A 19,697-nucleotide genomic window follows, 5' to 3' on the forward strand; every position below is an offset into this window, starting at 1 on the left:
TTATACTTTGTTACTCAAGTCGTGCCCATCCGAGGTTCCAACCATTCGTTACAAATGCAAATGCCATGCACCCAAGCACAAGTGCATGGTAGTGCTCGCTCATCACTAGTCCTGTCACTTCCATTGTGTAGTGTGTACATTGCCATACGTTTCATGGCGGCTGTGCCTGATATATTAGCTCTTTCCTATAGTCTCATTCAAGTACAAGGCCCAGCTACAACAATATGAATCAATGATAGTGACAGAACACATCCATGCCCGTGGTTTTTACACAGAACAATATATCCTAATTTACCTGATGAACAATGGGGTAGCACAGGTGCTGAGAAGAATAGATGCCGCTCATTACCTGTGCCCCTCTCCTTTGGGATTGTCTACTACTTGTCCGTTGCTCCCATTATACCTGCACCTGCTCTTATACCCCTGTGCATTCGGTGGAGTCTGTAGAGCCTACAGGGACCACAGCTTAAAAACATCAGCCAAACATCATTTCTATATCCAGGTTTAGTTTTTCTACTTGGAGAGTCTGGGTAAATGATCAGTGGAATAGAAAGCAAAGTGATGACTTCATGACTGTAGTCTGAGTGGTATTTTTCTTTCTCTGTGACATACTGCAAAAATAAAACCTAAGAAAAAGCAAAAACTTGGCAAATATCTGAGGAGATGAGTAAGACGTTTCATGTTTCACGCTCGATGACTCATGGTCACACTCCTGCATGTGGTGCCTGCAGATGTTCTCACTGAGATGTAGAACAGGACAAGAGCTACTAACAAAGGCGTGGCAGAGAGAAATTATACCGGGACATCCTAAAACTGGATCAAATAATGTCAGATGATAGTATTTTCTTTTAGTTGCAGTTTTCTGTTACATAAGTATAGGGTTTTGGGTTTTTTTTGTTTTTTTTTCCGTGAATTTTTGGCCATACACACTTTGCCTGCTGAACGTTTATTCAGCTTGGTCAAACCTTAATCTGTTTTCTACAGAGAGCGTGGAGAAGACGGCAACAGCTCGGGGGTGGCTTATCTCACAAAGGCTTAAGAGGGAGGCAGAATTTCCCTATACACAGTCTGTCAGCAGAGTCAGCTGGTATTCTCTGTGAGTGGGACCTTTTTAAAGAGTCTGTCGCCCCTCCCAAAACACAATTTAAAGGGAACCTGTCATCACCGTTTTTTCGGCATATAAGCTGCGGCCACCACCAGTGGGCTCTTATATACAGCATTCTAACATGCTGTATATAAGAGCCCAGGCCGCTGTGTAGAACATAAAAAACACTTTATAATACTCCCCTAACAGTCGCACTGCAGTGGAGTTGCGCCATATGGGCGTGTCTGTTGTCCAGTACCGGCGCCGCCTCTTTTGGCCATCTTTATCCTTCGGGGATATCCGCTGGGGAGCATGACACGTCAGTCATCCACACTCGCCGGCATTGAGGTCCTGCGCAGGGATCGGCGAGTGTGTATGACATAGGACGAGTCATGCACAGAGGGTTCAGAAGGAGGACGAAGATTGCCGCAAGAGGAGGCGCCGGCCCGGGACAATGGAGACGCCCATATGGCGCAACTCCACTGCAGCATGACCATTAGGTAAGTATTATAAAGTGTTTTTTATGTACTACACAGCGGCCTAGGCTCTTATATACAGCATGTTAGAATGTTGTATATAAGAGCCCACTGTTGGTGGCCGCAGTTTATATGCCGAAAAACTGGTGACAGGTTCCCTTTAAACTAAACACATGGGGTTTTGACCTTTTTACACAAAGTTACATAGGTTGAAAAAAAAAACTTGGGTCCTTCAAGTTCAGCCTGTCTCCATGCAAAATTGCTTTTCTTACCCTTATACTAATAAGGCTAAGATCACACAGGGCATCTTTTGATGCATCTTTGGTGTGTTTTTGACATCACAAAGATGCATGCATTTCCTTCCTCCAGCAAAGTCTGAGATTTCTATTTTGCTGTCTATACTGTGCATCTTTTGTAGACTGCATCTTGGCTGCGTTTTTGAAGATGCACCCAAGATGCTGCATGTCAATTCGTTTTGCGTTTTTGCAGCGTTTTGGAGCCCTTCCAGTCAATAGATTTGACTATTAAACATAACGCGGTAAAACTCATTGCGTTTTGTTTATGCGTTTTTACTGCAGTTTTTTTGTGCATTTTGGATGCACTCAAGATGCACTGGCAAAAAGATGCCGCGTGTTAACATAGCCTAAGGCCCGGGGCCACACGGGGCACTAGTGCGATCCTCGCATGACACTCGGCTCACGCTGGCAGCACAGCAGGAGCAGCGTGTCATGCTAGTATCCCTGCGACTGAGGTCCAACCATGCGAGCGGACCTCAGCTGCGGGGGGCGGGCTGGCACTGAGGAGGGGAGGGAGGGATTGATCTCCCTCACTTCTCTGTAACCGGCTATTGCGATTCTCGCTCTGCACTCGCGGTACACCGGTGTACCTCGAGTGCGTTGCGATTTTTTTTTTTTTTTTTTTCTCTCACCCCATACACTTAAATGGGTGTGAGAGAGAGTCTCGCATTGCACCTGCAGCATGCTGCGATTGTTTTCTCGGTCCGATTAGGTGTGAGAAAATAATCGCTCATGTGTGCTGACACATAGGTTAATATTGGTCCTAGTGGAATGCGATGTTTTATCGCACTCCACTCGCACAGTTTTTCTCGCCGTGTGGCTTAGGCCTAAGGGTGCTTGTTGCACGCTTGTCTTCTCTGGTCAGCTTCAAGCATGGCTCCATTCCCACTGAGCTCATTGGCTACCACTATCAACGTAACGTCCGTGCTACAGCCAGTTACTTAGTGGCAGGGACTCGGCACTGGATCAGAGGACAATAACTAATTAAATTGTGTTTGTTTTTTTTTTGTTTTTTGTTTTTTTTTCTTTTTTTCCAACTGCACCTAGAGGCAGGACTTTTCTGACCGGGAACAACCCCATTAATCGATATTAATCAATTTCATGAAATTCGCTTTGAAAAGCACAGGAAAAGCTTCAGTTGTTCTTTGATTTTTCTCATATTTATGATTCACACCACATTAAGTAAGGTATAATAACTTGACAATACAATGAATTACAGCAGGTACTGTACCCTTCATCAGGCAGAAAATTGTTACTAGGGAAACCTACTTAACTATGTAGTGGCATCTAGGGTCAGGGTAGTGTTCCAGAAAGCAGACCTTGTGATTTCAAGAATCCTGTGTGGGTGGAGGCGTGGTATGACCTGGATTTTGAGACTTGGATATTGATGACTTTATCCGGAACACCCACCAATCAACTGTTATCTGCTCTGAAGGTTGCTGGATATACAGTCATGGCCAAAGGTGTTGGCACCTTTTTGAATTTGTTCTAGAAAATGAAATATTTCTTCCAAAAAATTATTGCAATTACTCATTTTGTTACACATACACATGCTTATTTTGGAATGACACAAAAAACAGAAAAAAAGGCAAATTAGACATAATCTCACACAAAAACACCAAAATGGGTAGGACAAAATTGTTCTAAAATTGTGGAGAAACGAGTTTTTCAAGCATGTGATGTTTGTTAAAACTCACCTGTGGTTAGTAACAGGTGTGGGCAATATGAAAATTACACATGAAACCAGATAAAAATAGAAGTTTAATCAATCTTTGCATTGTGTGTCTGTGTGCCACACTAAGCATGGAGACGAGAAGAGAATGGTCTGAGGACATGAGAATCAAAATTGTTGAAAAATATCAAGAATCTAAAGGTTACAATCCATTTCCAGAGATCTTGATGTTCCTTTGTCCATGGGGCGCAACATAATCAAAACGTTTACAACCCAAGGCACTGTAGCTAATCTTCGTGGATGGCAGAGAGAGAGGTTGAAATGCAGGATAGTCCAGATAATGGATAAGCAGCCCCAATCAAGTTACCAAAAAATTCAAGCTGTCCTGGAGATTCAGGGTGCATCAGCGTCAGCGCGAACTACTCGTCAACATGTGAATGAAATGAAACGCTATTGCAGGAGATCCAGTAGGACCCCACTGCTAACACAGACGTTAAAAAGCTAGACCAGTTAGCCAAAATGTATGTGAGTAAGCCAAACTCCTGGGAAAGTGTCTTGTGGACTGATGAAAGCAAGCCAGAACTTTTTGGTAAAGCACATCATTCTGCGGTTTACTGAAAACTGAATGATGCCTACAAAGAAAAGAACACAGTACCTACGGTCCAATATGTTGGACTTTTAAAGATGTTTTGGGGTTGTTTTGCTGCCTCTGGCACTGGGTGCCTCGACTGTGTTCAAGGCATCATGAAATCTGAAGAATACCAAAGGATTTTTGGTTGCAATGTAGTGCCCAGTGTTAGAAATCTGGGTTTGTGTCCTAAGTAATGGGTCTTCCAGAAGGACAATGACCTCAAACATACTTCAAGAAGCACTCAGAGATGGATGGAAACAAGTTGCTGAAGAGTTCTGAAGTGGCAGCAATGAGACAAGATCTAAATCCCACTGAACGCTTGTGGGGAGATAAATTGCTGTTGGGAGAAGACGCCCATCAAATATGAGAGACCTGGAGTAGTTTGCAAAAGACGTCTGGTCCAAAATTCCAGTTGAGAGGTATAAGAAGCTTGTTGATAGTTATAGGAAGCGATTCATTGCATTTTTTTTTATTTTAAGGGGTTTGCAGCCAGATATTAAAGGGAACCTATCTGATCCCCAGTGCACCTAGAACCACTATCCGCTCTGGGTGCATATCTAGAGTCCCTCTCTACAGTCCCAGCATGTGGTAGCATACATATATGATGCACCTGGACTATTAGGTTGTCACAGGGTACTGCACAAACTGCCCTTCCATGCAGTATTCCAAGTTACTCATGGTTCTGGGTCCCTATCTAAATAGTGTTGCCTCCAACAGCAAATCAAATCCTACACCCTACACCCAGCACCACACCCACCAGGCACACCAGTGGACGGCTTGAGGGGAATAGAGTCACCCACCTGGGGGGGTCAGGGAGGGGAGGTGAGGAGTGTAGTCAGTTGAGTAGTGAGTGTTGAGTTGTGAGGAGGGAGTAGTGAAAGGAGGACAGGAGCGGTGGCTCCTAGAGACGCTGTCTAGGTTGCAGACAGTGGTCTGGGCCTAGAGGAGTTGGACCTCCGGTCGCAGGGGATTGTGGCAAGGTGCCTGGACCTGTCGAGGTGGACAGCCGGCAGCCAAGCACTATCGCTGGTCCAGGACCGAAGGCATGACAGGGTACACGGACCCTAGGTCGGGGAGTAGCTTCAGGCAACCCGACAATTCGCCTGAGGAGAACGGAGCCTTTATGATCGGGGTATTAGCGCAACGAGGAGGAAAGGACTTTCCAATCCAAAACGGTCCAGAAAATCTCAAGCGTGAGCGCTGAGAGCAAGCTCCCTCACTTAGCCACAGTGGGAAACGGGGCCCGGCAAGTTTCAGACTACTGGGCCACCACGTTGAAGTTAAACTTAGTGCCAGGAAGCAGGTCACGGCTCACCATGCAACACTATAGGGGACGGGATTCGGACGAGCTCCCCTCAGCGGCACCCAAAGAGTTGGTTTTTCCCGGTTGTCAGTGTCTGCTTAATGACTGAGGTGAGTACAAGAGTGACCCCTGCATCCCACGGTATCCCCCCTCCCCCTACCGAGTCCCGGGGCATCTCCCCTACCCTTGTAGGGCTTCGACACCTTGTTGCCCCACTTCATCATCCCGGGTACTCCTAACGGCAGCGGTTGTACTCCCCATATTACCGTACACCACGGGGTGTCACGAACTATATATCCATTCCCCTGTAAATACCCCCCCTTTCATTTGAGGTGCCACACGACCCCGGGTCCGGAGACCCTCGAGCCCCAGCGAACCCGGATCCGAGCAGCTCGGCTGCTTCCACGGGGGCGGCACACCTCCACATAATTTTTATAAAAACCTTTATAAAGATCGATTGATGAGATGCTATTGAGGGCTTTGACTAGTCGCAGGGGCTTTAGTCCCCTGGCTAATCAGCCCACTTAGCATGTTAGCTGTGGGCCTGTTAACATGCTTTACAATGCCCAACGTCATGGCAGTGCGATACAAAGCAGCGCATTTGCTTTGTACCCATCAGCTTCTCCTGGATTCAAAGAGGCTCATTGCCCATGATTGAAAGCCGCCCGCACTGCCGGTCAAGCGTACTACTCAGAAACCGGGTGTATGTGTCCCGGCTTCAGAGAGGAGTTGTGTGCATGATTGGAAGTGCGGATGACTTAAGATCATGGGCAGTGAGAGTCTTTGAAGCCAGGACGCATACACCCGGCGTCAAAGAAGCTGAAAGCTGACTGATACAAAGCGGATGCACGGCTTTGTACTCCACTGCCATGGCATTGGCTGTTATAAAGCCAGTTACCACAGCCACAGGGGCATGCTAACATGGTAAGTGGGCCGATTAGCCTGGGAACTATCTTAAATAATTTTTCTAAAGATCTGTTTGTGTATGCTGCTATATGCTGAGACTTTAGAGAGGGATTCTAGATATACACCCAGAACTGCTGGAGATTCTGGGTGCGCTGGGGACCTGACAGATTCCCTTTAAGTTGAGTGTGCCATCAACTTTGTCCAGCCCAATTTGAGTTTTGTGTGAAGTTATGTCCAATTTGCTTTTTTTTTTTTTTTATTTATTTTTTTTTTTATTTATTTTATTGTTCCAATACACAAAGGAAATAAACATATGTAGTTGCAATAATTTTCTAGGCTAAATTCTTCAGTTTAATGAGCAATTTAAAGTGCCAAAAGGTTTTGCTATGACTATAAATGATATATGGGGCGGAACACCGGACTGAAGTACATTTAGTGGATGCTGTCGGGTACTGCACCCTGGCTGCTATAGTTCTGCACTAAATTAGTGGTGCTGGCCCGTTCATTCTCAGGATCATGGGGCGCTTCTGTGAATGATAAATTCCTGTGAAATCTCATGTAGCTGCATTGGAGCAATACAATGAAGCTGAGGGGCCTGCATTAAACTTCCTTTTGTAATGTTAATTAGCAGAATGTTATTGGCAAATGTGTCCTCTAACCTTATCCATTAAATCACCATGACTGGGGCCACACGGGAGGTCTGTCATATGTTGTAGTTTTGTTTTCTTCAGGGTTTAGTTTAGAGATATTACATGCTTATATGTTGTGGTATAGAATGTACTTTCTTTGTCATTAACACCCTGCTGCTTGATACTTAGACGATTATTTCTCTGTTATAACCCATTGTAAACTTTTTCTAAATGGCTTATATATATTTTTTATTTCTTCTTCTAGGCCAAGATGATGGTGGTGAGTTTTCTTATGCATTTTCTTTTTAGTATTTAAACGAGTTATCTCAAATTTTAAAATGAAGCCTCACATTCAGCTAGGTGATCGTCAGCCACACCATTTTCATGCATAAATGAAGGGGAACCTTCAGAAAGTGCATGCCGCCATAAGCACAGGCAGCATGAAGTACTGGCCGGCTACTCCCTCCTGGAAGGATCCCAGGAATAAGTGTCGGCTGGACCGCTCCCCTATGGCTTCTCCACACCTTGCTCAGCTTGATTGACCGGTCTCTCCTAGTATACAGATAGGGACCTGTCAATCAAGCAGCGCAGAGATAAGTTGGAGACGTTTCACCCTGCACACAGTTTTGCTTTTTCCATTTTAGTGTAAATCAGTTTTTTTTTTTTTTTTTTTTTTTTGTGTTTTTACTTACCTGTAGTGAAAGGAGCATGACTCTATAGACAGGCTTTGTTAGCATTGCTTCGGCCCATGACTTGTGGCTTTATTACAGAGTTTAGTGAGGACTGGCCGTATATTATAAAGGCTCAGTGACTGGGTGTCTCCTTGTGATCCCCATAGACACAGTTACAGCTTTCACCACTACGTTAATTGGCATATTTATGTATCAGGTCACAACATCTGGCTGCTGCCTACAAGCGGGTCCTGTACTGTATCCAGCATATAGTTTTCTAAGGTTATTTTATTTACATTCTTGCATATTGATATGAATGGCGGGTGGATCTGCAATACCAGTCGGCGGCCTCCTTAGTTTTATCGGAGAACTTGGTGTCGATAACAGCCGATTGGGGGATGCCGAGTGTCGCACACCCCGCCGATCAGATTTGGTTGGCCTATCAATAAAAAAAAAGTGGTGGCCAGCCCCTTTAATTCAAATCTGTCGTCACTGACCAACTTTGAAAGCTAGTTACATAGCTAGAAGAAGACGACAGGCTCATAAATGTCAACCTTTGTAGGGATAAATAATGTATTTTTTTTTTTTTTTTTTTTTTTTTTAAAATCAGATACTTTTTTATTAAAACAGAGTACATACAACAGAATAACAAATCGGCATCCAAATTAAATTTATCACATCTATTACCCCTTTAACTCCCCCTCCCGCCCCCTCCCCCACCCCGGCAGCAACACTTCTCCCCGATACTACATCCCATATAGCACACACTTATAATACCCTTCAACTGTAGTATAGCAACCATCCCGTTGTGCAGGAGGAACAACTAGTAACACAAATAAAACAAAACATACACATCAGAGGTCTCAGACGGCTATCCCCGTCCCATATCAGTTTACTGGTCCATCACTCGTCTTATTCGCATTGCAGCCAAGGAGACCAGAGCTTCTCAAACATTTTAACATTCCCCCTTCTTTCATACACTCCCCGTTCCAGCTGAAGAATACATTTCACCCTTTTAATGTACTCTCCCCTGGTCGGGGGGTCTTTTTTAATCCAGGACCTGGCGATTAGCTTTCTTGCCGCATACAGCAGCCTAGCAATGACAATTTTCATAGTATTTTCCACCCCAAGCTCCTCAACATATCCCAATAGGCATATCACTGGTTCCCTGGGGAGGACACACCCATATGTTCTTCCTATCTTGTGGATAACCTTAGTCCAAAAGGAGACCAGTCTCGGACAAGACCACATCATGTGAAAAATACCTGCGTCAGATCCCTGACACCTTGGACACTCCGAATTCCTTTTCAACCCCATTTTAAACATCAGTAAGGGAGACCTATATACCCGGTGAATCACGTATAGGTGAGATAGTCTGGCCGGTTCGTTCATGGAAAGTTTAGGGACATACTCCAGGATACTCTCCCACACCTCCTCCGTTATCGGCCCAACTTCCTCCTCCCATTTAGATTTAGTTTTAATTGGGTATTCTAACAGAAAGGTATGTAGTATATCTTTATCTTTATACGTGCCAGAAATGATCCCTTTAGTGCTTCCTCCGCCCTTACACACATACTCCAGTACCAGGTCAGTCTGTATGGCCACACTTTGTTTAGCCGCTTGGGCTGCAATCGCATGTTTTAATTGTCTGTAGTGGAGCCAGCCGGACGCCGGTAACTGAAACTCACTCTGTAACTGCGGGAACGATTTCACAATTCCTCCGTCCAATATCTGATGCATGTATATCACACCCTTGCGTCTCCACTCCTCAATATTCCCCATTTTCTGAATCTCCGGGAGATTACGGTTATCCCAGATAGGTGTAAACTTAGTTAACCGGGTCACCCCTCTCACCCTTTTCAGCCTATCCCAGGTCTTATTTATAAGTGCCATTGTAGGAGATGTTCTACCCAGGAGCCCCACCGCACCATCCTCTAGTCCCATTACCAATGGACTTCTACCCACTATGTATTCCAGTACTTCTTTAATGCCCCCATCTTTCTCTCGATCAGACCAACCCCTGAGGTGTTGACATTGCGCCGCTATATAATACAATTCCGGATTTGGGATTGCTAGACCCCCCTCATCCTTCGGCCTTTGTAAAGTCTCTAATCGCACCCTAGGCTGCTTTTTACCCCACACCAGGTCCCTAAACAGCGAGTTTATCCCTTTAAATCTTTTCCTTGAAATACAAACAGGGGCATTGTGCAGTATGTATAGGAGTTTAGGCATTACTACCATCTTTAGTAAATTAACCCTTCCAACAACTGACAAATGTAGCTTGTTCCAGGCATCCACCTTGGTTCTCAATTTTTTAAGGAGCGGCCATAAGTTCACCTGTATGTATTTTTCTACTGGCAGAGATATCTGGATACCTAGATATTTAAATTCGTCCACATTCTTCAATTTGTTAGCCCCAGTATCCTCATTTGTCCAGGCTACTTCCCCATCCACCTTAAAGAGGCTCGATTTAGACCAATTAATGGTCAGTCCCGAAACTTCTCCAAATTTCTCTATTATCTGCATGGCATGATCCAATGAGGCTGATGGATCCCCCAAGAAAAGTAATAAATCGTCAGCATAAAGAGCTATTTTCTCCTCTAAATGCCCATACTTAAATCCATGGATCTCCTTTGTTTTCCTAATGGCCGCCGCCAGAGGCTCTATTGCAATAGCAAATAGGAGCGGCGATAGTGGGCAGCCCTGCCTCGTTCCCCGGTTCAACTCAAACGCTGAGGAGGTCATACCGTTGACTCTAACTTTAGCAGTAGGCCTATTATACAACAGCTGCACCCACTTTACAAACCGTGGGCCAAAACCCATATGCTGCAACACTTTCCACAGATACCCCCACTCAACACTATCGAACGCTTTCTGGGCATCTAACGAAGCGATCACCCTCCGGCCAGGGTTGTCAGGCGGCAACTGTAGATTAAGGTACAATCTCCTGATATTAGCAGCTGTCGACCTATTGGCCATGAACCCTGATTGGTCCATATGGATTAGGTTAGATATAACTCCAGTCAGCCGGTTTGACAACACCTTAGCCAGAAGCTTCACGTCCGCTGTTAATAACGAGATGGGTCTATATGAGTCTGGAAGCCTCGGATTTTTATCCTCCTTAGGAATTACTACTATTATTGCTTCTCTCATAGATTCAGGCAATACACCTTCCCCCTCCGCCACCTCAAAGACTTTCAATAGTTTGGGTAATAGGATTTCTTCTAACTGTTTATAAATTTCAACTGGTAGCCCGTCTGCTCCCGGTGCCTTGTCATTGCTCATGCCATGCAGAGCGCCCTCCAGTTCATCAATAGTAATAGGTGACTCCAGTTTATCTCTATCCACCACAGACAACACCGGAAGCTCACCTCGCTCAAGAAATGAGTCCACCTCTTCCACCCTCATCTCTCCGCTAGAAGAATATAGCGTGCGATAGAAATCTTTAAAGACCTCAAGGATCGCCTCAACCTCAGTGACCTGTGTCCCCTCCACCGTGTCCATACCATGCACAAATGAACTACTCCTTTGAGCTGCAGCTATGACCGATAATAGATGACCAACTTTTTCCCCCTCCTCATAAAAATGCAATTTTTGGAATGCCTGCTTCCTTGCCGCCTTCTCCAAAAGCATCTTATTAACCTGTTCATGCGCCTGCCTAAGATTTTGCTTCGCGTCCGTAGTAGTACTCCGGATTGCTTCCAGCTCTGCCTTATCTAAGGCCTCCAGCCTATCTTTCTCATCCTGCCTCGTCTGTGTTTTACGTTTACAGATATCCCTGAACAGGAGCCCCCTGAGGTATGCCTTCATCGCATCCCATACCACCAGCGGACCAGTGCTACCCTCGTTGTGGATAAAGAAATCCCCAAGATCCCGTTCTATATTCCCCATATTAATATGACGGATCCATGTTGGATGAAGCTTCCACTCTCCCCTCCTTCCCCCTGTCAGGGTCCCCCGTCGTATGGACACTAGAATTGGGCTATGATCTGAAATCACTCTTGTCAGATATTGCACGTCACTTATCATTGCATCCATCAGATCACTAGCTAGAGCCATGTCAATGCGGGACAGAGTGTTATGCGAAGCCGAATAACAAGAGAAGCAGGATACCCTCCCATTCCTCACTCGCCAGGCATCCACCATTCCAAGTTCCCCAATAAGAGTGCCAAACGAAGTCATACAACTATCCTGAATACCTGGAGGTCTACTACTCCTATCCCAGTACAGGTCTATCACATTATTGAAGTCCCCCACCAGTAAAAAAGGGATTACTCCCCCCTTCTAAGAGAACTCCCTTATCTCCCTTAGTTTGGTGCACTTATATGGAGGTGGTATATATATTGCAGCTATACACATGAGTCTGCCAAATATTTTACACTTGACGGCCACACACTGTCCCTCTTTATCCACATACACTTCTATCTCTTCATATTGCACAGAGTTATGGATCAGCAGTGATACACCCCTTGCATAGTTGGAAAAGGTGGAGTGATAGGCCTTCTGCACCCATCTCCTATTTAAAACATGTGTTGTCTCCTTTGTTAGATGCGTTTCTAGTAGACATATTACTGACTGGTTCTGGTCTTGAACATATTTAATTATTGCCGCTCTCCTAGACCTATCTGATAACCCTCTAATATTCCAACTCAACACCTTAATTCTATCCCCCATTATCCCACCCAGTAAAACCATCAAACCTTGTAGTATCTCCCAATGCTGCCTCTACCCTACCCCTTTCCCCCCTCCCCCCCTGCTCCCCTCCCCTCCTACTCCCCACCACTTCCTGTTTTCGAGTACTCCCGTGAAGCATCGGGTTTTCCAAACCTGGTCCATAATCCCTACTAAATTCCCCCCTACCTCCCTCGCCTTCCCCTCTTAGACACATTTTAAAACTCGTCCCTTTTCCAACAATTCTCCACTCCCCCCCTTTCTATGTATAATCATATTCCACTCAACCAATATAACAGTAAAATGGCGAACAGTAATTAAACTGGAATCTCAAATTGTAAATACCACCACCACGCCAAATTAGGCAGTCCCCATGTCCTGCGAAGCTCACATCAAACCCTTCGCATTCCCCCTGCATACTACCTCAATCCCAAAGGGAAGGAGAAGAAAAAAGAAAAAACAAGAAGGGTCCCCTGTAAGCTCCTAAGGATGTTGTAGAGCCTCAGCCGGCCTTCTCCAACACACTGCAGATTCAGACAGTCAGCTCATTCCTTCAAACGGATCCGCTTTTCGTTTGCGTCCAACCACTGCATGGCTTCCTCTGGAGTTGTAAAAAAGTGCACCCGCTCCAACGCCATCACTCTTAGCTTTGCCGGGAACATCATTGAGTATTGCACCCCCATCTCTCGCAGGCGCCTCTTTACTCCTGTAAAACTCATACGTAGCTTTTGAACAGAAATGGAGTAGTCCGGGTATATGGAAATTCTCTGGCCGTCAATCATAAGATCCTCCATGTCTCTTGCCTTTCGCAGTATAGTGTCCCTGTCTCTGTAGTTGAGGAGCTTGGCTAGCATAGTGCGAGGGCCCCTGCCTGCTGGTTGTGGCTGCATCGGGACTCTGTGTGCACGTTCCAAAGCATAGAGCTTGGATAAGACATTAGCACCCATTTTCCCCCTGAGCCAGTCTTCTACATATTCAGTGGGGTTTCTTCCTTCCGCTTTCTCAGGGATGCCGACAATTCTGATATTATTTCTTCTAGAGCGGTTCTCTAAATCATCATTTTTTGCCATGATTTCAGCTATCTGCTGTGCAAATGTTTTTTCAGACTTTTGTAGTTTTGTAATATGATCCTCTGTTATCCCCACTCTCTCCTCTACAGCCGTTGTTCTCAGGTCTGCTTTCTTGAGGTCTTTCTTAATGTCAGCAACCTCTGCCTGTAATCCCTTAACTTGCTTCGTCAGGGAAGTCAGAGCCTCTTTACAAAAAGACACCACTGCAAAAATGTCCTTTAAAGTGGGGTTTTCTGGAGCCTGGTCTGCACTATGTGCTTCCTCTACTTCTCCTGTCTTATCTTGCTGATGTTCACCATCCCCCATCTCATCAGAGCTGGCATTGTCTTCTCCCTCCTCACCTCTGTTATCTGTATGCTGATGTGATTTCTCTGAAGTCCGGGCAAATTTCTCCAGCCTTGCTGCGACCTGCATCCTCTCCTGACAGGCTGCATTAACCTTCTCAGCTTCCTGCCTTATCATGGCACCATCCTGAGAGCTGGGGACTTTCCCGCCTCCATTATCTTTTTGCCTGTGACGGACCATGGCACCTCTCTGCATCCACCAGACTCACTCCAGATAAGTCCTCACCACCTTATCTTCCTGACAGCCGGCTGAGGCAGTGATAACAGCGGTATTCAGGGATTTATCAAGGGAGTTTGCAGGAGAGCTCCACAAACACGTCTCTTCACATTGCCGTCCAGGCCACGCCAGGGATAAATAATGTATAATTGATCATTAATAACCCACAATACCATGTGTTACACAAAAATCATCCATCCCTTTTTAAGTGACCTTATAGTATCCGCCATTACTACCTCTTGCAGTATAGCAATCCACAGTTTGACCGCTCTGTGAAGAACCCTTTCCTATTTAGATGCTAAAATTGCCTTTCCTAGACATGTAATGAATGTCGCTTAATACTTTCTAAGAAGGAATGTCCTTTGTATTGACCACACTTATATTTATACATGTTAAAGGGAACCTTCACCTGAAATTTCACTATTAACCTAAAAGAATCCCCTTCTACAGCTCCTGGGCTGCATTCTAGAAAGGTTCATCTTCCTACTGGCCCCCCTTTCAGACCTAAATACTTTATAAAATCTTACCTTTTTGGTATGATAATGATGTTTTATGGCCATAGGGACGGGCTGTATTGCGTCCGTTATTCCTCCCCCTCCTGCCGCTGTTCGCTGTCCCCCAGTGTTGATTGACAGATGATGCCGCCGCTCTCCTGTTACTCAGTGCTCCTGAAGTCTGGCGCATGCCCAGCGGCACTATCGCGGGACTGAGCACTGTTCAAATCTCCAGCGCCGGTGATCTTATTGCGCAGGCGCGAGATTATGGGCGGGTACTTGGATGACGCTGCTGATGAAAATGTCATGAACCTTTCTAGAATGCAGCCCAGGAGCTGCAGAAGGGGATTCTTTTAGTTTAATAGCGAAATTTCAGGTGACTGGTTCCCTTTTATTGATATGGCCTCTGAAGCATAATTGTTTTCTACGCTAAATAAGCTCAATGTTGAATGTGATAAACAATCTTTCTTTTTCCAATTTTTTTTGTTATGCAGCAGGTTTTGACTTATCAGATGCATTTGGCCCAGATGGTAAGAATGACTTCATGAATCCTTGTTATTTGTGAACATTATTTGTATTGCTTTTATTAAACATACAGTATTCTTAAATGAGGACAGAGAAAAGTAAAGAGAGAAAAGATTGTTTGAAAGCTAATGTTTCAATTTTTACACTTTCTCTTTATTTAAAAAAAAAAAAAAATCTGACTCCAAATTCTTCATCTATAAGGCTGGGGATATTGGGGATATACTGCAGTGTTGGTCATATTGCAGGTCGTGCTACATCGCAGCATAGTTCTAGTGAACACAAGTTAACAGAATTGCAACAAGCAGGTTATACAGCGTGTCCACCCATATCCTGTTCACCGCCATTAACTTGAGAACGGCGGCAGCTATAGGCATAGAAGTGGTGTCTAGGTATAGTAAAGTAGCCATGCGTTAGGCAATGAAACCACCTATAGCACCACCTGGTGGAAAACAACAAAGTTAGCATTTTTATTTCGAAAACGGAACGAGAGAGAGAAAAAAAGTGAATTACAAAGTTGTAGGGCATCATTAATTCGCTCAATTCGATATGAATAGACACCTTGCATACAGAAATGCTATGATTAGTATGTGTAAACCTCACAAGGCTGCGGACGTGAAGCGATACCTCATGGAGACCTTCCTACAAGTCATTGGGTATGGTGGCTGTGTGAGTGGCCTCCACGCTCACCTGACCTGACCCCATTGGACTTCTTTCTGTGAGATCACATCAAACAGTAGGTGTATGTGACCCCTCCACTAACATTGCAGGACCTACAACGTATCACAGATGCTTGTGCAAACGTGTCACCTACCATATTGCATAACGTGCAGCAAGATACAGTATGCTGTCCAGAGTCCAGATGTGCATTGCAGCTGACGGGGGCCACTTTGAGCATCAAGTCAATTGAGCGCCATATGCGTGACCAGCATTCAATGTTTTGGGAGGGGGGGGGGGGGGTCATTGGTTTCATAGCATAGCATTTCTGTATGCAAGGTGTCGATTCGTGTTAAATTGATGCCCTACAACTTTGTAATTCACTTTTTTCTCTATCTCATTCCGTTTTAAAAAAAAAAAAAATGCTAACTCCGTTGTTTTCCACCAGGTGGCGCTATAGGTGATTTCATTGCATAGCGCATGGCTACTTTACTATACCTAGACACCACTTCTTTGCCTATAGCTGCCGCCGTTCTCAAGTTAATGGCGGTGGACAGGATATGGGTGGACACACTGTATAGGCTATATACACATTTGAAAATTTGTGTACCAGAACCAACAATGTCAGAGAAGTAACCTGAAAAGTCATTGCATTTTACAGCAGAAATATAGGAAGTTTAGATATACTGGTTATCACTTAAGGTACCGTCAAACTAAGCGACGCTCCAGCGATCCCACCAGCAACCTGACCTGGCAGGGATCGCTGGAGCGTCGCTACACGGGTTGCTGGTGAGCTGTCACACAGGCAGATCTCACCAGTGACCAGCCCCCAGCCAGCAGCGACGCATGGAAGCGATGCTGCGCTTGGTAACTAAGGTAAATATCGGGTAACCAACCAGATATTTACCCATGTTACCAGCGCACACCGCTTAGCGCTGGCTCCCTGCACACATAGCCAGACTACACATCGGGTAATTAACCCGATGTGTACTCTAGCTAGGAGCCGGCACTCGCTGCGTGAGCGGTGGACGCTGGTAACGAAGGTAAATATCGGGTAACCAAGGAAAGGGCTTCTTGGTTACCCGATATTTACATTGGTTACCAGCGTCCGCAGAAGCCGGCTCCCTACTCACTGTACATTCAGTTGTTGCTTTCTCGCTGTCACACACAGCGATGTGTGCTTCACAGCGGGAGAGCAACAACTAAAAAATGGTCCAGGACATTCAGCAACAACCAGCGACCTCACAGCAGGGGCCAGGTTGTTGCTGGATGTCACACACAGCGACATCGCTAGCAAGATCGCTGTTACGTCACAAAAGTCGTGCCTCAGCAGCGATGTTGCTAGCGATGTTGCTTAGTGTGACGGTACCTTTTAGTCATTACCTCATAAGAAACTGATAACAAGTCTGTTGACTGCTGATTACTGTCAGTTTTGCAAGACATTTGCTGAAAAAGTAATCTTCTGGGTTTAGTGATAACACTTTCCACTTTTTTAAGTGGAAATCTGCTTAAGAGTTACTAAATAAATAAGCAAAAAAGTCCGAGGAGCCTCTGTTAGGAGTTTCAACAGAGAAACTAGCCAGATATTCCTCCGGGAAGGACCTAGCCAAGGAGTGGCTCTTTTTAGGAGACCACCATAACCACCATATTAAGTGGCCCTTTTAGTCAATATCCAACTCTTTGACAAGTTTAAAGATATGACAAGGGAATTACCAAGGCCAGGTATCCATCCACAGACAGCTGTTTCGGGGTGTTGCCCCTCATCAGTGTGGAGTAGGATTCTGGCTAGGTGGGGGCAATGCCTAGTAGACTGTTTCTGTCACTTTGTATTGTAGATGTGTTTTTTTTTTTTTTATTTTTCTCTGGTCAGAATCTCTCCTTCGTGGCTCTCGAGCTCTTCTGTCACAGGACACCCATAGGATATATATTATATGTGTGTGTGTATGTATATAATATATATGAACACCAATGTTACACTTCTATCAGATTACATAGCAAAAACCTTCTGACAAATTCCCTTTAACATAAGCTCTTTGAAACCACACCAAACACAACTTCTGACGTGTAAAGGATATTAAATAGTTATAATCACCAATATGGAGTCTTTACATTATCAAACTTTGGTAATGTGCAGTCCTCTGCTCACAACACATTTTGTATCTTATTTTAAAGCATCCATTTCTTCAGTATCCCATTTTTTTTTTTACTTGGAATAAAAACTAAATAGAATATTTAATCAGAAAAAAGTATATAATGTTTTTTTAATATTGGTGTGTCACATAACACTGAAATCCTGCATTTCTGACATTGGCACACTGACACTCGGCCAGGGGTGTCAAACACACAGCCCCTAAGGCTGCTTCATGCGATCCGCTGGCACTGTAGACTCCTTGACAATGGCGGCCCGATCCAGTGGGCCGCAGACCTCAGCTATTTACTTCAGTTGAATGTGCGTCCTTAGACGTACATTCAGTTAAATTATATTGCCGGTGCTGCACAACAGACAAGCACAGCAATACCAATGCCAGCAGTCGGCCAAACAGAGGCCAGCAGCTATGTGCGGTGCTTGCAATACACTTCAATTAAATGTGCATCTAAGGACACACATTGAACTGAAGTAAAACACTGACATTGGGGTCCCCTGAACCGGGCTGTGATCATCAAGACGTCTACAGTGCAGGCCACGTGCAGAACCGAGGATGTTAAGGGAACAGAAGACGTGTGAGAAGAATCTTCCTTTTTTTTTTTTTTTTTTTTTTGTTTGTGAATAATGGCACAATAGGGGACATTATAACAGGATAGGACATGAAGAAGGGGACCAGTATGGGGACATTACTCCAAATCAGGGAGAAAGAAGGGCACATTACTACAAGGGCACCAGGATGGGCACATAATTACAAGAAGGGGAACAGGATTGGCATATTACTCCAAAAGGGGGACAAGGATGGGCACATTACTACAAGAAAGGGACCAGAATGGGGCATTACTACAAGATAAAACCAGGATGAGGCACAATACTACAATAAGGGGTCTATGATGGAGCACATTAGCAGGATTAGCATATTACTACAAGAAGAGGACCAGGATGTAGCACATTACAAGAAGGTGACCAAGATGGGCACATTACTACAAGATGGAAACAGGATGGGTCACATTACTACAAGAAGAGGACAAGGATGGGCACATTACTAAAAGATTTTGGCCAAAATTACTATTTAGTAAGATGATATTACTTACAAGGGGGTAAAATGTAAAAAAAAAAAAAATTAAACCTAGACATGAATTTTTTTTTTACCACTAAAAATGCTGTTTTATAAATGCACTAAAATAAAAAAGGTTCATGTTTATCACCACATCTGTATCTACCAAGCTATAAGTGTACCATTACCCATACGATGGATGCAATATAAAAAAATTAAATAAGCGAAAGTTGGTAAAAAAAATAAAAGGTGTGTATATAAAAAAAAAAAGGGGTATCCCTAAAAATCACTGTCATGCAAAGAATGCGGCCCCCCCAAAATTATTTTTTTTCCAGTGTGGCCCACACATATCCAGCAGAGTTTGACACCCCTGCAGTGGGATATTATTTCTTGTATTTTTGGAGATCGTTTTCTTGCTCTGCTGTATAGACCGGGGCAGAATTAGCATGCTCCTTACTTTTTCAGTAGTGTGGGAAGATTTGATGACCGCTCTACTATACTGCTGGAGGTTTAGATAAGGCAGGACAACAACATTATACATAGATACTGTATACGCATCTCCTCATTGCTTAATATATAGTTTAGGACTTGTACCGCGTCACTGTATAACTCTGCACACATTTCTTTGACTGACGGCCTAAATGGTATGATGACTTTTGACTTATTTCTATAGAGTTGAAGCCAACTCCAAAACCTCAACCAGGTCCAGATGATAAAACGGATCACCTTGATGGTAAGTCCTTCTGTTACGGTATGGCTAGCTGATAGGCGTATTTCTCCATCTATTAGTCTATCAGAAGTCAGGGTCCACCGTGCAGTGATGTTATGGCTGCTGCTGGTAGATAGGTGCCTGA

General features: G+C 44.5%; 1 protein-coding gene across 4 annotated transcripts in view; it reads left to right on the forward strand.

Annotated features, from left to right (window-relative positions):
- The window catches only part of LOC142291162 (CD99 antigen-like protein 2), a 102,332-nt gene that overhangs the window by 45,268 nt on the left and 37,367 nt on the right, over positions 1-19,697 (forward strand). For 2 of the 4 annotated variants that reach the window (XM_075335469.1, XM_075335472.1), the window contains exons 2-4: positions 7,263-7,277; positions 14,959-14,994; positions 19,517-19,576. In XM_075335469.1, coding sequence (XP_075191584.1) covers positions 7,263-7,277; positions 14,959-14,994; positions 19,517-19,576 — 111 coding nt within the window. The remainder of the gene's footprint in view (positions 1-7,262; positions 7,278-14,958; positions 14,995-19,516; positions 19,577-19,697) is intronic. The other 2 variants (XM_075335470.1, XM_075335471.1) reach the window with 2 other exon arrangements.

This window comes from Anomaloglossus baeobatrachus, chromosome 2, assembly GCF_048569485.1.
Source record: "Anomaloglossus baeobatrachus isolate aAnoBae1 chromosome 2, aAnoBae1.hap1, whole genome shotgun sequence".
NCBI classification, from domain to species: domain Eukaryota; kingdom Metazoa; phylum Chordata; class Amphibia; order Anura; family Aromobatidae; genus Anomaloglossus; species Anomaloglossus baeobatrachus.